Here is a 16,643-nt window from a genome sequence, read left to right as displayed (position 1 = left end):
TTGAAATCTACTTCAGCACTGTGTCCATGTGGGATTGTTGGTTCTTTCAGTTCGATCCAGGCAAGACGGTAACCCCTTATAGCATGCCCAGTAATGGAGAAAAGGGTATCTTTACCATCTTGGGAAGTAAATGCTACGGTCGCCATGTCTGCGGCCTGGTTCTTTGTTTGTCGGTGAAGAAACGGCAGATATGTTGCCAATATGTTCTTGCATACGTTTTATGCATAAGTATTTACTATGACATACATAGGCGGATGAAACATACCAATCGTTGCATCGGGTACTGTTTGCTGCTGATCGTGGCGTGTAACCTGGATGTAAGTCATCGGAGCGTATCTGCCCAACAGTCGCGTGATTGCTGAAGGTTGGAGAGCACAAAAGTCAGCCATGGCAAATACATCATCAGGTGTCTGTATCTTCCACTGCAGGAAAAATTTGGATGTTTGATAGTTGGATGTGGTGGTAGAGGTCACTGTGATAGCCGCTTTCTCAGAGTCCTTTCGAAAGCACGAGCGTCATGGACTATTCATGCATGCAACGTGGAATGATGCGAAAATCTATATATTAATGATGCTTCGCGTATGATGGCGTATAGATGCGAATCGCTTCTGCGTTTTGATGTCTATTTATCCCTCCCCAGTCGCTCTTCATAATCATCTATCAGCTCATAGGCTGGTCTAAACTTGGGCTTTGATGTCCCATTTTCACTCTCAGCTTCCAGTGTTTGTTGTGGAGGTGATTGCTGCTCCAGCTTCGGGTTCGGATGTGTGTCAGTGGTTCCACCTAATGAGGTGTATCCAAGATCGTAAAGAGAACAATACGGTATGTTGAGGTACCGTATAAACTGTACAGCGTCAGCCAGACAAAGTGAGTCAAGATGAATGTGCACATACTGTCCATATCTCAGCATAATGCCAGTCTATGACCGGATGTATCCGCACGAACGCGGGCCATCCTGAGTCGGTTGGATCAAAATGCTTCAAATGTTCGCCATGAGGGTCGGTCCGACGGGTTCCGACAAGTATCGCTTTAACGGAGGGTTGGTCTCGCAGATAGTCGGTAAAAGCAGCTTTCATGGGTTTCGCATATTCCAAAAGAGACAAAGAGTATATTTTACTACTGTGTGCGACAAACTCCTCGACCTCGGGAAAGGGATGCGCGTCTTGAATGTAGACGCACTGGACGACGGTCTCAGGGCTGGATGCGGTATCTGGAGATTTGGTCAAACCGCGGCGGTGTATGGCGCAGAGGTAGAGTATGAGTAGGACAAGACAGTCCTTGCCGCCATTGTAGGATAGAGAGAGCTCAGGGAGACTGGATGGGTGTCAGCCAGATAAGCAGATGGGCCCCACATTATCAAGACGTACGTATAACGGTCCAAGGCTTCCGCGAGTACTTGCAGCGACGTCTGCGTCTGCTGCTGTACGTTCTTCACGCGTTGGGATGCATTCTGGGTGTCGAGAAAAGTGGTTATGCGGTCGTTGATGCGGGCGCACAACTGATGCAGGGGCAGCGGGGTGTCGGAGACGAGGGGATCTGGAAATGGAGAGGCAGACTTCATTGCGATAGGCGCGCTAATGTCAACATCCGGGACGGGTGAAAGCGGTTACGGAAGCAGGAGGAGAGGAGCCGTGTCGACGATTGGTCGTACGGAGAGTGCTGTGCTGTTTCAGACCACATGATGCCAGTATGTCACACTGCCTGCAAGTCGAACAGGTGGAGGTTGGCTACCCTCGCTTATCGATAACGGCTGCCATCCTCGGTTCGTCTGAATACGGTCTAGCGCCATCGGCATCGGCTGACCACTCAGCGCAGGGCAAAGTAAGCATGCCATGGCGAATTACACTGACGGTGAAGATACGGCACTCCCACCCTCCCAAGGCCGCTTTGCGGATGGGAATTTAACAGATGACGCCGGCACTGGCATCGCCTCGAGTCTGCCGTCATAGCCTAGTCGGAACAAGTACCCCGAGCTACAATCTACCCGCATCTGATTCGTCGTCTGTCCGACGTCGCCCCAGACGCTGAATTGCACTAAAATATTGCGTGCTTTCGGCGTACCTTGTCATGACCTCTTAAAGGGAATTTTTCCACTGCCGCTGTCGCTGGTTATGAGGACTGTCGCCGACGACCCGAAGCTCGACTACTATTACAACTGCTCGTCTCCCGCATAATCATTCCCTCGTTGTTACTGTCTACTTTGCAACGCTGCAGTCAACATGGGCTCAATTTCGACTGCAGGAGAGGCCGGTATGTTCCCCCGCAACCACGCGCCCCACCATTGTTCTACCCCAACACCCCCATTGGGAACACTCGCTTTTTGCTTTTTGACATGATTCATACTAACTCGATTCGTTTGCAGTGGCCCGAATCGCCCACCAGGCCTCCGACGTAATTGTATCCGTCGTTCCTTCCCTCTCGACCGAGTCCGAGTTCTCAGAGGCCTTGAAGGGCCTCCAAAAGCACAATGCGCCTAGTGTTGTGTCCAAGACACTTCCGGAGGTATGTCAGAACAACCACTAATTTCACACAACCCAATTTACTCATTCTTCCTCAGGTCGTAACCGTCCGCCAAAATGCCGACCCCCTCCTCTCAGTCTTCCAGCCCGTTCGCGCGGGCAAACTCACCAGCGTGACCACAACTTCCTCCATTCTTGTCAAGTCGATACCCCACCTCTACAAACTCGCCCAGTACCCTGTCGTTATACACGTATCGGTAGCGCCTTCAGGGTACCCTGACTTCTCTGACATCACATCCATCAGGCAGTCTGGCTTTGCCTTCATTCAGTCTGAGACTCTACAGGAGTTGCAAGATCTCGCCCTCACAGCACATGCCTTGGCCATCAAGTCAGGCAAAGGTGTCATCCACTTCTTCGACTCTGGCGCGAGCGCATTCAGGAAGACAGTAGAGGTGGAAGATGCAGCTCTGGTCCGGAGTGTCATTGACATGGATGCTGTGGCGGCCTTCCAAAACTCAAAGTCCCAGGAGACCTCGCTGTACGCGGATGATGGCAGGACTCCTTCCCTAAGTTTCGCCCGCAGCCAAGCCGTCAATGCCGCTCCTACTTCAGCACTGGCCGGTGCCCCAGAACAAGGCAAGTCGCTTCCGGCTTCGGAAAGAAACAGCCAGCGTGGTGACTCTTCCTCCGGATCATCAGAACGTGAGGCTAGCACAAGTGCCGCATCAGTGTCCTCAGCCACCACTGTTGAGTCCTTAATATCAAAACCTGTTTCCTCAGAAGACATCTACCGATTTGCTACACAAATCTGGTCAACCATAAGGGAGGCTACTGGAAGAAGCTACGACGCCTTTGCCTTTTCAGGTACAGGCAAAGAGGAGGCTGCTATCTTCTTGTTTGGTGCCGACACCGCTGTCTTTGCCACCGAGTTGGATAGTGTTGATGAGACCAAGGCATATGCCAACACGGCTATCATCACAGCTCGGTTATACCGCCCGTGGTTGGGCTCATCGCTTGCCCCTATGCTGCCTTCTTCTCTCAAGAGGATTGCCGTTATTGAGCAAGTTCGGAGAAAGACCACTAGGTGGGGTCCCGTGTTACTCGATATCCTCATGTCGCTCAAGGCGAGTGGCGGTGCATCTCCTACAGTCGTTGGATACCAATTGGGCTACATTAACGAGGAGACTGTTTCACAGGCAATGCGCGGTGTTTGGCAGAACCTTATGAGCGAGACGCCTGTTCAGAACCTCGTCATTGGTAACCTTGATGGACCCGAGGCACAGCCTTTGAAGATTGAGCAACCAGCATTGGAGAACGCCTACATCAAAATCCTGAACCAAGTCTTTGGTGAGAAACTCCACGTAGCTAATCAGCTCGGATCACAGCACGCTGGCATCTCCAACGAAATCGCATCTACTCCAGAGTATGGCTTTGGATCACTCGTTGCGCGCAAGGAGCACCGAAAGCGATTTGTTGAAGAGGCCGCTGCTGCTTCCAAAGACAATAAGTTCGTCACTCAAGCACCGCAGCAATGGCTCTCCAAATGGGCTCTTAGCGCTGATGACACCGATAAGGCCAATGAACTGGCTTCTGAGGTCATTGCCCGCTTGAGTACTGATGGTTCGCCTATTGCCAGCCAGCTACTTTCTTCCAAGAAATTGTTCTACAAGGAATCACCTTGGCTGATTGGATCTGATGCTTGGGCGTACGACCTCGGAAATTCTGGTGTACACCATGTGCTAGCATCTGGAGAGAACGTTAACATGCTCATCATTGACTCTACCCCTTACTCGGAGCGAGCTGCTGCTGATGCGGCGAGGCGGAAGAAGGACATTGGGCTGTACGCTATGAACTTCGGTAACGCATATGTTGCATCGGTTGCGGTATACAGTTCCTACACTCAGGTTCTGGAGGCCATGATTGAAGCCGACAAGTTCAACGGTCCCTCCGTTGTCCTCGCATATCTGCCATACGAGAAGGAAAATGACACCCCTTTGACTGTCCTGCAAGAAACCAAGAAGGCTGTTGACCTGGGATACTGGCCACTCTACCGATGGGACCCCAAGGCCGAGGAGAAGGGCGAAGTGAACTTCAAGCTGGACTCTGAGCGCATCAAGAGAGAGTTGGAGGAGTTCCTCTCTCGCGACAACTACATGTCGCAGGTCATGAAGCGACACCCTGAGTTCGCATCTAACCTCTCCGGATCATATGGAACCGAAGTCAGGCAGCTACAGAAGCGCAAGGCCAAGGACGCTTATAGCAAACTACTCGAAGGTCTTCAAGGCGACCCACTGACAATTCTCTTCGCTTCTGACAATGGCAACGCTGAGAATCTGGCAAAGAGGCTAGGAAACCGAGGCAAGGCTAGAGGCCTCAAGACCATTGTCATGGCCATGGATGACTTTCCACTCGAGGATCTTCCCAACGAGCAGAATGTCGTCTTGATGACCAGTGTAGCTGGTCAGGGAGAATTCCCTCAGAATGGCCGAGCCTTCTGGGAAGCCGTCAAGGACTCCACTGACCTAGATCTTGCGACAGTAAACTTCGGTGTGTTTGGTCTTGGTGACAGCCATTACTGGCCCCGCAAGGAGGACAAGATCTACTACAACAAGCCTGCAAAGGATCTCCACGCTCGTCTTCTCACTCTAGGTGGCAAGCCTCTAGTCGACTGTGGTCTTGGAGATGACCAGGATCCAGATGCTTACCAGACCGCGTACGCCGAGTGGGAGCCGAAGCTCTGGGAGAAGCTAGGTGTCTCCAATGTTGAGAACCTGCCAGAGGAGCCCGCGCCGCTTACCAACGAAGACATGAAGGCTGCCTCAAACTACCTGCGAGGTACCATCGAGGAGGGCTTGGCTGATACCAGCACTGGTGCCATTTCGGCAAGCGACCAGCAGCTCACAAAGTTCCATGGTACCTATATGCAGGATGACCGTGACCTCCGCGACCAGCGCAAGGCCCAGGGTCTTGAGCCAGCCTATTCTTTCATGATCCGATGCAGACTTCCTGGAGGTGTTTCCACGCCTAAACAATGGCTACAGATGGACGAGATTAGCAGCACGCTTGGTAACGAGACCATGAAGCTGACCACCCGACAAACATTCCAGTTCCATGGCGTCGTCAAGGGCAAGCTCAAGCCTGCTATGCAGGCCATCAACAAGGCTTTGATGACCACCATTGCTGCTTGTGGTGATGTTAACCGAAATGTCATGTGCAGCTCTCTCCCTACGCAGTCCAAGTACCACGGTCAGGTCCACAGCTACGCGCAGAAGATCAGCGATCACCTTCTTCCTTCTACAACAGCATATCACGAGATTTGGCTCGAGGATGATGAAACAAAGCAGAAGCGTAAGATCGCTGGTGAGGCTGTTCAGGACCACGAGCCGCTGTATGGTCCTCTCTACCTTCCTCGAAAGTTTAAGATCACTATTGCTATTCCTCCACACAACGATACTGATGTGTACGCCCACGACATTGGTCTCATTGCTATCAAGGGCGAAGATGGCAACCTTGCAGGTTTCAATGTGCTTGCCGGTGGTGGTATGGGTGTAACACACAACAACAAGAAGACTTACCCGCGTACTGGATCCATGTTCGGCTACGTTGCAGCTGATCAAGTGCATCTTGTTTGCGAAAAGATCATGCTTGTTCAGCGCGACCACGGTGACCGCAAGAACCGAAAGCACGCTCGTCTCAAGTACACGATTGATGACATGGGCCTAGACGTCTTCATCCAAAAGGTTGAGGATCTTTGGGGTCAAAAGTTTTCGGAGCCCAAGCCTTTCAAGTTCCAAAGCAACATTGATACCTTCGGTTGGCAAAAGGATGAGCTTGGTCTCAACCACTTCACCTTCTTCATTGAGAACGGCCGTATCGAGGACACTGCTGATTTCCCGATGAAGACTGGTCTCGTAGAGGTAGCCAAGGCACACAAGGGCGAGTTCCGTCTCACTGGTAACCAACATCTGATATTGGCCAACGTTGCAGATGAGGACCTACCAGCCATGAAGGAACTTCTCAAGAAGTGGAAGCTTGACAACACCAACTTCTCGGGAATGAGATTGTCTAGTTCCGCCTGCGTTGCCTTCCCAACTTGCGGTCTCGCTATGGCTGAGTCAGAACGCTACCTACCCGAGCTCATCACCAAGCTTGAGGGAACGCTTGAAGAGTCTGGCCTTCGTCAAGACAGCATTGTCATGCGCATGACGGGTTGTCCCAACGGTTGCGCCCGTCCTTGGCTCGCCGAGGTTGCATTCGTCGGCAAGGCTTACGGAGCGTACAACATGTACCTTGGTGGTGGCTACCACGGCCAAAGGCTGAACAAGCTCTATAGGAGCTCAATCAAGGAAGATGAGATTCTGGAGATCATGAAGCCGTTGATCAAACAATACGCCAAGGAGAGGAATGAGGGCGAGCACTTTGGTGACTTTGTCATAAGAAAGGGTTACATCAACGAGACAACACACGGAACAAACTTCCATGATAACGTAAGCAATCCCCATGACAGATCTCAATGAGAAATACAACTAACTATATTGTAGACTGCCGAAGCAGAGTCAGACGCAGAGTAAATGCGTTGACATTGGACGAATTTCATTTGAATGATTGCCACGTTTTCTGGGCTATTTAAACTTTCAGGGCCCTATCTAGAGAGTCCCTGATTTCTTTCTTGTATTTGATTTCACTTTTTCTTTCTGGATCTTTGGCGTAAAAGTGCCCGAAGTCCAATGTAGGCTATCAAAAAGGAACAAGGCTGTCGCTATGTAACTCTCATTGGTGAAATCATAATACCAATACAACAAGTAGATGATAAATGAAGCTTCTTGCAAAAACACCTCCAATATCAAGTTCTGTATTGCAGGAGTTGAGTCAGGGTCGGTATTCTATAGTATTCCCAAGCTGGGCATTGGAAGAGGGACAAGGATAATGAAGCCCATTCTAATGAAAAAAAAGTGCAGGATTAACGTAGATGGCATTAATCATTACTTCTATACCTAAGGACTCAACCTCTCGATCTTCCACTCCGCATCCTTGGTCCCCTCACTCCCAACCTTCCTATACACAAATCGATCATGCAACCGGCTCGGCCTCCCTTGCCAAAACTCCACGACCTCAGGCACAACCCTTAGACCCCCCCAAAACTCCGGTACAGGAATCTTGTCTTTCCCCTCAAACCTCTTCTCCACCTCCTCGACCCGCTTCTCCAACTCCTCCCTACTCTCAATCACACTGCTCTGCCGACTCGCCCACGCGCCAATCCGCGAGCCCCGAATCCGCGTATCGTAGTAAACCTGCGATTCCTCATCCGTAAGCCGCTCCGTGCGCCCTTCAACCCTAACCTGGCGCTCGAGCTCGCGCCAGTGAAACGTCAGGGCCGCATGCGGATTACTCCTCACATCACTCGCTTTACGACTCGTGTCCCAGTTGGAGTAGATGACAAAGCCGCGGTCGTCGAGCTCCTTCATGTAGACGACGCGGGCGGAGACCTTACCGCTAGGCAACTCGGCGGTGGAGAAAGTGACGGTTTCGGGCTGGTAGACGTTGTTTGACTGGGCTTCTTGGAACCATTTGTGGAATTGGTCGGTGGGGGAGGGGAGCAGGTCTGCGCGGTCGAGGGCGCCTTTGTTGTATTGTGTTGCGTGGCCTGGGTCGTCGGAGTTTGAGGTTGGGGCGAAGATTTTTTTCGCCGAGTCGGTGGCAGAGTGCAGCATTGTGTCTTTGTTGTTATTGCTGCTGCTGCTGCTGCCGTATGCTCGGTATTGGTGTTGTTGGAATATGGATTTTTGATGGCGTATGTGGCTCACGAGGCTGAAGGTTGTTTTTTTAGTGCTGATTTTTCGGTAAAAGAGGAGTTTTTGTATTCGACATGTAAGCATTGGAGGATTCTAGCATTGGGGAGAAGGATTGGAGGGTATCACGGGACTTTTTGGGTGGAAATCGCGTGACGAGGTGCTCGGATGAGTCGTTCTTGCGATCGGAGCAAAGTGGGGTGACGTAACGGATTGCTAGCGCGGCATCTGGGAGCGCAACATGCTGGTGCCAATGAGACAGCAATGTTTTTGTTGTAATGCTCGATGGATTTAGTTTTTAAATTAGGAAAAATAAAGATAATCCATATAGATTTTCTCAAATACATTTTCCAAGCTGCTCGTTCGAAAATTTAGAAACTACTCGCAAATAATTCATCGATTGACTGTAACAACATATCGCATCCATAGAGAGCGAAGTTGTAAGTTACTCAAGAAGATGAAAGTTCACATTAGTCGCTAGACGTGTATATGCTGCGTTTGAAATCGTTCCATAGAATTTGCGGTGGTTCGCACTACGCCAAACTCAAAGTAAGGATTTTGATGATAGTATATCAAACGAGTGAAGCCCGTGATAAAAACGTTCATTCACAATGTTTTGTAGCTTTTAGCCAGTCACCATTCAAGCGCTGATATTGTGGTCATCCCTCATCCAATTGGGAGACGGACTGCTATTTGGAAAAAGATAAATATCATTTCGTAAGCGATAAAGAGAACAAATGGACCGATGGATTAGGCGGTCAACCAAGAGGTCGGAATTGCACCGACTCAACACTGTTGCTGTCTCGTACGATTGTTGTGCCGTATGATTGCCGGCAATTGGAAAGGGATAGGCGGTGAGATCGCAGCGACGCCTATTCCTCATTTACTTGGCATGAGGCTGCATACACAGAGTAACAAAACTCTATAGCTTAGAACCAACTTTAAATTCAACAGCCACGCCACGAACGAGGACGTGTCGTATGCAACGCGGAAGGTTTAAGCGACACATGGCCATATTGCGCCTGACTCAATGAGGCTAGACCAAGCTTGAGTGAGCTGGTAGTGCGGGGGGCATACATCCAGCTCCCCGTAGCCATTTGTCTAGCAAACACTAACACGTTAACCTGGAAAACGAATTTATACTTGGTGTTGTAATGTCGGCCATAATGCATAACTCCAGCTCCTATCAATATGATCTTGGTTCGTATACTCGAAAGATCACCACATCCACCCCGCACGCCCAAACATGGTTCGACCGGGGCTTCATCTGGAGCTATGCGTTCAACCACGAGGAGTCCGCCCGGTGTTTCGGGAGAGCAATCAAAGAGGACCCAGAGTGCGCCATGGCATATTGGGGTGTATGTATACAACCTGAACCTCGGAACAGCACACGGATTGACACCTGATCATGGTAGCTCGCTTTTGCCCTCGGGCCGAACTACAATAAACCTTGGGACTTGTTCGATGAGAAAGAGCTCAAGACAACACTGGAGAAGATAGCCGAGGCAAATCAAAAAGCTAAACAGTATGCACCCGGTAGGACGGATCCAGAAAGGGCCTTGATCGACGCGATACAGGTACGTGTTCCCAAGAACCTGAACGAAGCCGCCTTCGTTGCCTGTAATGAGGAGTACGCAAAAGCCATGGAAGATGTTTATAAGCGGTTCCCTGACGATATCGACATCACTTGCCTCTACGCGGATGCTCTCATGAATCTCTCAGCATGGAATCTGTGGGATCTCAAAACGGGTGAACCCACCCCTGAATCACACGCACCCAAGGCAAAGGTCATACTGGAAAAGGCCCTGCAAGACGTTAGCTCCCAGGAACACCCTGGTCTACTCCATTTGTACATCCATCTGATGGAAATGTCAAAGACCCCAGAAGCAGCATTAGCCTGTGCAGATCGTCTGAGAAAAGTTACCCCGGATGCCGGCCATCTGGTCCACATGCCGAGTCACATCTGGATCCTGGTTGGTGATTACGGACGTGCCATTGACTCGAACGCAGATGCATGCTTGGCGGATGAAAAGTACGTCGCCGAACATGGAACACAGAACTTCTACTCATTTTACATGATGCATGACTATCATTCGCTCATATACGCGGCAATGTTTGCGGGGCAGTACAAGGTTGCAATGGATGCCGTCAAACGCATGGAAGCCTCGCTACCTGTGTCACTTCTGCGCATTGAGAGCCCACCCATGGCCGACTGGCTCGAGAACTTTTCATCGGTACACGTCCATGTCCTAGTGCGCTTTGGGCGATGGGCAGAACTGATTGCGCTCCCAATGCCCGACGATACCAGTTTGCATTGCGTTACAACGGCGATGATTCATTACGGCAAGGGAGTTGCCTATGCCGCTACTGGTGATATCGAGAAGGCACAGAAGGAACGTGCCGCCCTGGTTGCGGCAGTAGAGCGGATACCGTCCTCCCGTATTTGCGGGGACTTTCCAAACAAATCCAATGTAGTGCTCAAGGTTGGTATAGCAATGCTGGATGGCGAGCTCGAGTACCGAAAGGGCAATTTTGAAGAGGCCTTCAAGCATCTCGAAACAGCTATCGACCGGGATGACGCGCTTACCTAGTAGGAATTCCGCCTTGTTGATAAGATGTGTGAGTGTACTGACATGGGGACCCTTTAGTGCAGAGCCATGGCCCTGGATGCAGCCGACCAGACATGCGTATGCCGCGTTGCTCATGGAGCAGGGCCGAATAGAAGACGCAGCAGGGGCTTACAAGGCTGATTTAGGGTTTGATGACACTCTCCCTAGAGCAAGACAGCATCCGAATAACGTCTGGGCTTTACACGGCTACCACGAGTGTCTGCTGAAGCTGGGGCGGGTCGAGGAAGCAGGGATCGTAGGGCAGCAGTTGCGTATCGCGCTTGCTGTAGCGGATGTAACTATCGATGCCAGCTGCTACTGTCGACAGGGTAGGAATGCATAGTAGGTGAGTTGGGTACATTGATACCTAGAGTAGGGCCGGGTGCGACCATCACCAACAATGGCGTCTTTGGTTCTGTCTCCAATTGGCTGCTCACGTCCTGGTGATGGTTGAGGGCGATCTCCCAGCATCGTGGGATCACGGCCGTGGGACATTCCTATGTGGTATAAGCGGGAATGCTTTCAATCAATTCATGGTTCGGACAGGGTTTGGCTTGGTTTCCATGGTCGAATGGCGCACCCCCGATTGCATTGTGCAATCAGATCACCACGTGTGTGTGTGTGGCTGTGATGGTTCCCCTTTTGCTTAATTTGCGAATTGCGTATAGCAGGCGCCTTGCGTATGCATCGGAGGCGGGCTCCGGCAGTATCCAGAGGCAAAGGGGCGACGCGAAGGACGACCTACTATGTACCTGGACCAGCCGTGGATGAGAGGGGGTCGGCTGTCATGGAGGCGTGCTGACTCGTCCAATCATGACGATCTCTCACCCCGGCATTTGGACAGGCGTTTCACGATCCAATGCTAACCAAGAGCAGAAGGTCGCCGACTCTGTCCGTCCCCCTGCACTCCCTGCTCCCACGTTGTCCGCTTAGTCTCGCTTAACAGCAGCCACCGGAAATGTCATCCCAACACAGCACCTCGCAACTACCTACCCATCTTCGCCCGGCAGTTCCTGCAGGAATGCGGGTCCCTCGCCCAGCCTGTGCCCAGCCTGTGCCCCACGAGAGCCCTCTACTTAGCAAGCTACTCATCTTGACAAATATGGAACCTAGGGCAAGTGGTGGACCCAAAAGAGCCCTAGGCAACCACCGCGGCCCCCGGAACATAGTCTCCGACTCCCAATGTGACAGCGGCAATTGAATCATTAAGCCGTTGGATCCCCAGCTGATTAAGGCTTTTCGTTATATGCACTGTCATGGGTCTGGATCTTCACAAATTGCGGTTCCCAACTCACTTGTGATCCTTCGCCTCATTAGGCCTAGGGACTATGATTGCTAAGGCTGGCTCGCACCAACTGCTGGGATGACAAAATCGCTCTAACTGAATATTCCCTGGTCTCTCTTGAGAAGGATGGCAGTTAGGATCAGCGTTGACTGAGCGGTGGAAGCCATGGTTTGGATGCGGGCGGGCACTCTCCCTCCCGTGTCAAGAATAGCGCCGTGGGCCGCGCCTCTCTGGGCACCTATTCATTGAGTGCTGGCGAAGCGAACTGTTTGACTCGTCATGCTGGATACCCAATGCCCTGGCACCAAAATATATGGAGCATAACTACTCCAGATTCTGCTGCGACTTGGCTATGAACCAGATTTCCCCGACGTTGCGCCATCACCATGGAATCACTACACGAGAACAGGGGGCCGGTACTGCAAGCGGTATGTAGAACCACTGACTGTGGACTCTCGATTCACAGAACTGACGGTAGCAGGTCTGCTCGACATTCGTTTCTCTTGCCTTTGTAGCCACTGTTCTGAGGGTCTACACACGAACTCGCATCGTCAAGGCCTTCGGCGCTGATGACTGGTGGATGGTGGCTGCACTTCTTTTTCATGTCATGTTTGCAACGTGCGCAATAGGCGGTATTCATTATGGCACTGGACGCCATATGAGCACGCTTACAAACGAGCAACAATACAAGGCTCTTCGGGTAAGGCCCTCGAATTCGTAGCCTCGCCGGCTCAAGACTAACATTAGTTATAGTATTGGTGGCTATGCTACATTGCCTACTGCTGGGCCATGATTACGTCCAAGATTTCCATCGGTCTCTTCCTTCTGCGCGTCACTGTCCAAAATCTTCACAAATGGATCATCTACACCGCCATGGCCCTGACTATGCTCACTGGACTGGTCTTCTTCTTCGTCACACTGTTACAGTGCACGCCAATCTCCTTCTTTTGGAACAGACAAATCAAGGGCGGCTACTGCGTTAATGTGGACATCATCATTGGCCTGACATTCTTGTACAGCGCCATCTCTGTCATCAGCGACTTTACCTTCGCCATTTTGCCCTTCTTCCTCATCTGGTCATTGAACATGTCCACCAAGACCAAGGCTATGTTGATTCCGGTTCTGGGAATGGCTTGCGTGTGAGTAGAACCCATTTCCTCCTCTTTGGTTCTATAGCTGCTGACCCACAGCCCCTCAGTGCAAGTGTCGCAGTCGTCGTCCGCATGGCCTACGTCATGGACTTCAAAGACCCTGACTTCCTGTGGGCTACAGTGGATATTGCCATTTGGTCCGATATCGAGCAAGGACTAGCCATTACCGCCGGTTCCCTTGCCACTCTGCGTCCCCTCTGGCGAGAAATCTCAACGACTCTTAGCCTCTCGTCAGCTTTGAGCCCCTCTACACCATCCGGTGTCCGCACACCACAATGGAACGGCGACCCGACGTCGAGCCAGTCCCGCAAGAAACCCTTGATCTACAGCATGACGAGATCTCTCTTCCAAACCGAAAAGGGGAGTCCATCGAAGGAGCTCGACGAAGACTACGGCATGGGCAACCTTGCGCCCATACGGCTACGAGACGATCTCTCTGCTCAGAACGAGAAGACAGACAAAGGATTTTCCACATGGCGGATAAAGGGCGGAGGAAGCAAGGTTTCAGACGAGGAGTGCCGCGTGGGTGAGATCACTAGGGAGACATACATTGAACAGGAACGCGGAAACCGATGAGATGTTTAGCCCGTTCAAAATAAGGCAAAGGTCTAATGAGACAACAAAAAACCCAAAAAAACAATTTGGAATATCTTAATTTCACGCCAGCGACGAAAGCGATATATAGACTTGAAGCAGACCCATTTCTGCGATAAAAACACTCTCATTCTTTCGGAAGGGATGCAAAGAATAGTTAATACTATAATCAAAAATCAATAATCTCAAATATCATAAACAGACAGCCTTCTCGATTCAATAACCCTTTTCTTTAAAAGGAAAAAGTGAGGTTGAACTCATCATCGTGACAACCATATCTCACACCTTAACTGACTGACCAACGCCCACTACTGCAATCCGTAACCCGAAGAGCCCCGTCGCCGCGGCGGCGGCGGCGGCTCCCGTAACAAAAGCATACTAACAAAAAAAAAGTTAAAAAGAAACGCCGCTACCAAACCAAACCACAAAAAAGACAAGCCAAAAAAAATCCCCGAAAGAAGCAGGCCACATGATAGGGCAGACAGCAAAACAGCGCCTGAGAAGAAAAAGGAACGAATGGAAACCAGGGTCCAGGCTTGAGAGACCCTTTTTTTTCCCCACCCCCCTTGGTCCCAGTTTTTCCAACTATTCATGATTAAAAACAGAAAAAGAAAAACACACAAAGTACCGCTCCGCGGCGCAGCGCGGAGCGAGACATGAGCCCTAACTAACTTGTCACTTTCAACCTCTCTTCCGTTTTCCCAATTAGGAATTTTTGGGGGGCAGCGGCGGCGGGGAGTGGATTTTCTTCGCCACGTGAGAAGCGAAGAGGGGGCGGCAAGGGGGAGTGGGGGAGGAAGGATTTCACAAGAGGTTACACAAAAACGGATTTTTCTTTCTTTTTAATCATTATTATTTTAGCGTTGGAACACAAAGACGATATGTAAAGGAATATGTCGAGAGTCCGAGGCAACCAAAAAAAATTCGGGGGAGAAAAAACGTTATATTGTTGACACTCTCCGCGGACTATGAGAGGAACTGTTTTGTATGGGGGGGGGGGGGGGGGGAAAAGATGGAACGAAAAGAGGGCGGGATCAACGGACATTACCCGTTTTCGCGCGTAGGAAGTCTTCGACTTGCTGATTAGACGGCTCGACGGGACTATGGGTTGTAGCTTCCGTCGCTGCTGTGGCTACTGAGGACGAAGAGGAGGAGGTTGAGGTCGGCGACTCGGGAGGGCTAGCACTATCTTGTGCCGGCGTACGACTACTGGCGCTAGCGTTGTGGGTGGGAGGTGTTAGTCGTGCACCATTTCGAGGCGATGAGTCCGAAGGTGACGACGGCGCCGGACGCCCCCTAGGTTCCGTTGCTCCATTAATACTGTCAGCTGCGGTCTCCATTTCTGTTCCACCACACTGCGGACCTTGTCCGCTTGCCGCGGTGCTGTTATTTCTACTATGCACCCCCTCTACAGAAAAGGTGGTAGTACTTAGCGCAGGTACTGCTCGGGAATACGCGCTAAAGTTCTGCCACTTGTTCTGTGGAGGGGGTCTATGTTGTCGAGAATGCGGCTGCAGATTGCTAGTTCGTTGGTTCGAGGGCGTCAGATCGCCATGGAAGGGTCTCGACTTGTTCTCCGCAGCCTCCTTGTCCACTTTCCATATGCCGGCTTTGGGGTCAATGGTAAACCCTTGTGGGTCGTACTGGACCAACTCCTCAAATATAGGGTCCTTGTCTACCCGCTTGAAGAAGATGGAGGTAAATGTTTCGCCTTTTGCTTGCTCGTCCTTACGCATTTGTCTTTGACCGTTTTCAACTTCGCTCTTCGCCTTGACAACGCCCCTCATATCACCTCTGCGCAATGCGGAAATGACGTGCTGCCATGCCTTTCTCGACTCCCATGGATCTTGCTCGGACAGGTCAGGAACAGTCATGGGCTGTTGCTTGATGCTGCGTACGTCACAGGTTTCGATTTCCGTGTCGCTGCGTGCATCTTTGATGGTGAAAGTGCTGTTCCACGTGCCTTCAAGGATGTAGATGATATCAGAAGGGTTATCCTTGTGGAAGAAGCGTGCATGGAAACTATTCTTTTGTCCGAACCCCAGCAGTGATTTGCCTTCAAAGTGTATATGCGATATGTATCCATTGGAGCAGATGAGCGAGTAATCGCCGTAGAGTTCAGGGTGCGGAACGCCACTGAGAAGACCCTTGACTTTTATGCTGGGCAAGGGAAGGAGATAGTCTTCGTCGTATTTATCGACATGGACTATCGCATAGCCATTTTGCTTGATAGCCACGTTCCCGTTGAACGTGATTTCCTGCTCAGTGAAACCTTCAGCGCGAATACCGACATGGTTATTCCACAGATAGCATGCAGTGACTGGCGGGTGATGTCCGACCTGCTCAGACACCAACCTCGTTTCGCCCAGATCTTCCATGTTCCAGCCCCCCAGAAAAACTTCGCCAAGAAAAGCATTCAAGGGCTTCTTGACGCCGTCCTCTTCCCTTCGTCCTCCATACTGTTGGCCGCGTAGTGAGCAAAGAAAGTTCTTCAATACGAGCAATGCCCGCTTTTCTGGATTTTCCTCAGTCGCTGGTGCGGCCCAAAGATATGGGTGATCTGCCCAATATTGTGGTATCTCCACAGTCGAATTGTCCGCAAGTACGAATGGCGGTGCAGTAATGTTTGACAAATCTCCCGAAATGGTCGCAATGGACGCCAGAAATTCTTTTAGAATAGACCTGTTGTGGGTAATATCGTTTGACATGATGAGGTGTTTGCAATTAGATTGCTACCTGTTATTGTGATATCACAG

The 16,643-nt window shown here is 50.9% G+C and overlaps 6 protein-coding genes across 6 annotated transcripts; 3 read left to right on the top strand and 3 right to left on the bottom strand.

Annotated features, from left to right (window-relative positions):
• Positions 1-622: 622 nt before the first annotated feature.
• On the bottom strand, positions 623-1,561 carry COCMIDRAFT_80922 (uncharacterized protein; the record flags this gene model as incomplete). Its single annotated transcript, XM_007684567.1, has 3 exons — positions 623-844; positions 894-1,314; positions 1,368-1,561. The coding sequence occupies 3 exons, from the start codon at positions 1,559-1,561 to the stop codon at positions 623-625; spliced, it is 837 nt and encodes a 278-aa protein (XP_007682757.1).
• A 658-nt stretch (positions 1,562-2,219) lies between these two features.
• On the top strand, positions 2,220-7,030 carry COCMIDRAFT_80880 (uncharacterized protein; the record flags this gene model as incomplete). Its single annotated transcript, XM_007684566.1, has 4 exons — positions 2,220-2,250; positions 2,363-2,502; positions 2,558-6,946; positions 7,001-7,030. The coding sequence occupies 4 exons, from the start codon at positions 2,220-2,222 to the stop codon at positions 7,028-7,030; spliced, it is 4,590 nt and encodes a 1,529-aa protein (XP_007682756.1).
• Positions 7,031-7,453: 423 nt separating this feature from the next.
• COCMIDRAFT_31981 (uncharacterized protein) lies at positions 7,454-8,170 on the bottom strand (the record flags this gene model as incomplete). Its single annotated transcript, XM_007684501.1, has 1 exon — positions 7,454-8,170. One exon carries the CDS (start codon positions 8,168-8,170, stop codon positions 7,454-7,456), a length of 717 nt encoding a protein of 238 aa, XP_007682691.1.
• Positions 8,171-9,414: 1,244 nt separating this feature from the next.
• On the top strand, positions 9,415-11,200 carry COCMIDRAFT_80876 (uncharacterized protein; the record flags this gene model as incomplete). Its single annotated transcript, XM_007684565.1, has 3 exons — positions 9,415-9,606; positions 9,664-10,838; positions 10,897-11,200. 3 exons carry the CDS (start codon positions 9,415-9,417, stop codon positions 11,198-11,200), a joined length of 1,671 nt encoding a protein of 556 aa, XP_007682755.1.
• A 1,328-nt stretch (positions 11,201-12,528) lies between these two features.
• COCMIDRAFT_81004 (uncharacterized protein) lies at positions 12,529-13,869 on the top strand (the record flags this gene model as incomplete). The annotated part of the gene is made up of 4 exons (XM_007684564.1): positions 12,529-12,570; positions 12,624-12,842; positions 12,896-13,281; positions 13,341-13,869. The coding sequence occupies 4 exons, from the start codon at positions 12,529-12,531 to the stop codon at positions 13,867-13,869; spliced, it is 1,176 nt and encodes a 391-aa protein (XP_007682754.1).
• A 1,052-nt stretch (positions 13,870-14,921) lies between these two features.
• Positions 14,922-16,595, bottom strand: COCMIDRAFT_80865 (uncharacterized protein; the record flags this gene model as incomplete). Its single annotated transcript, XM_007684563.1, has 3 exons — positions 14,922-15,013; positions 15,137-15,282; positions 15,361-16,595. 3 exons carry the CDS (start codon positions 16,593-16,595, stop codon positions 14,922-14,924), a joined length of 1,473 nt encoding a protein of 490 aa, XP_007682753.1.
• Between the last annotated feature and the right edge of the window lie 48 nt (positions 16,596-16,643).

The sequence above is a fragment of the Bipolaris oryzae genome (assembly GCF_000523455.1).
Source record: "Bipolaris oryzae ATCC 44560 unplaced genomic scaffold scaffold_3, whole genome shotgun sequence".
Taxonomy (NCBI): Eukaryota; Fungi; Ascomycota; class Dothideomycetes; order Pleosporales; family Pleosporaceae; genus Bipolaris; species Bipolaris oryzae.
This window is presented reverse-complemented; position numbering and strand designations above follow the sequence as displayed.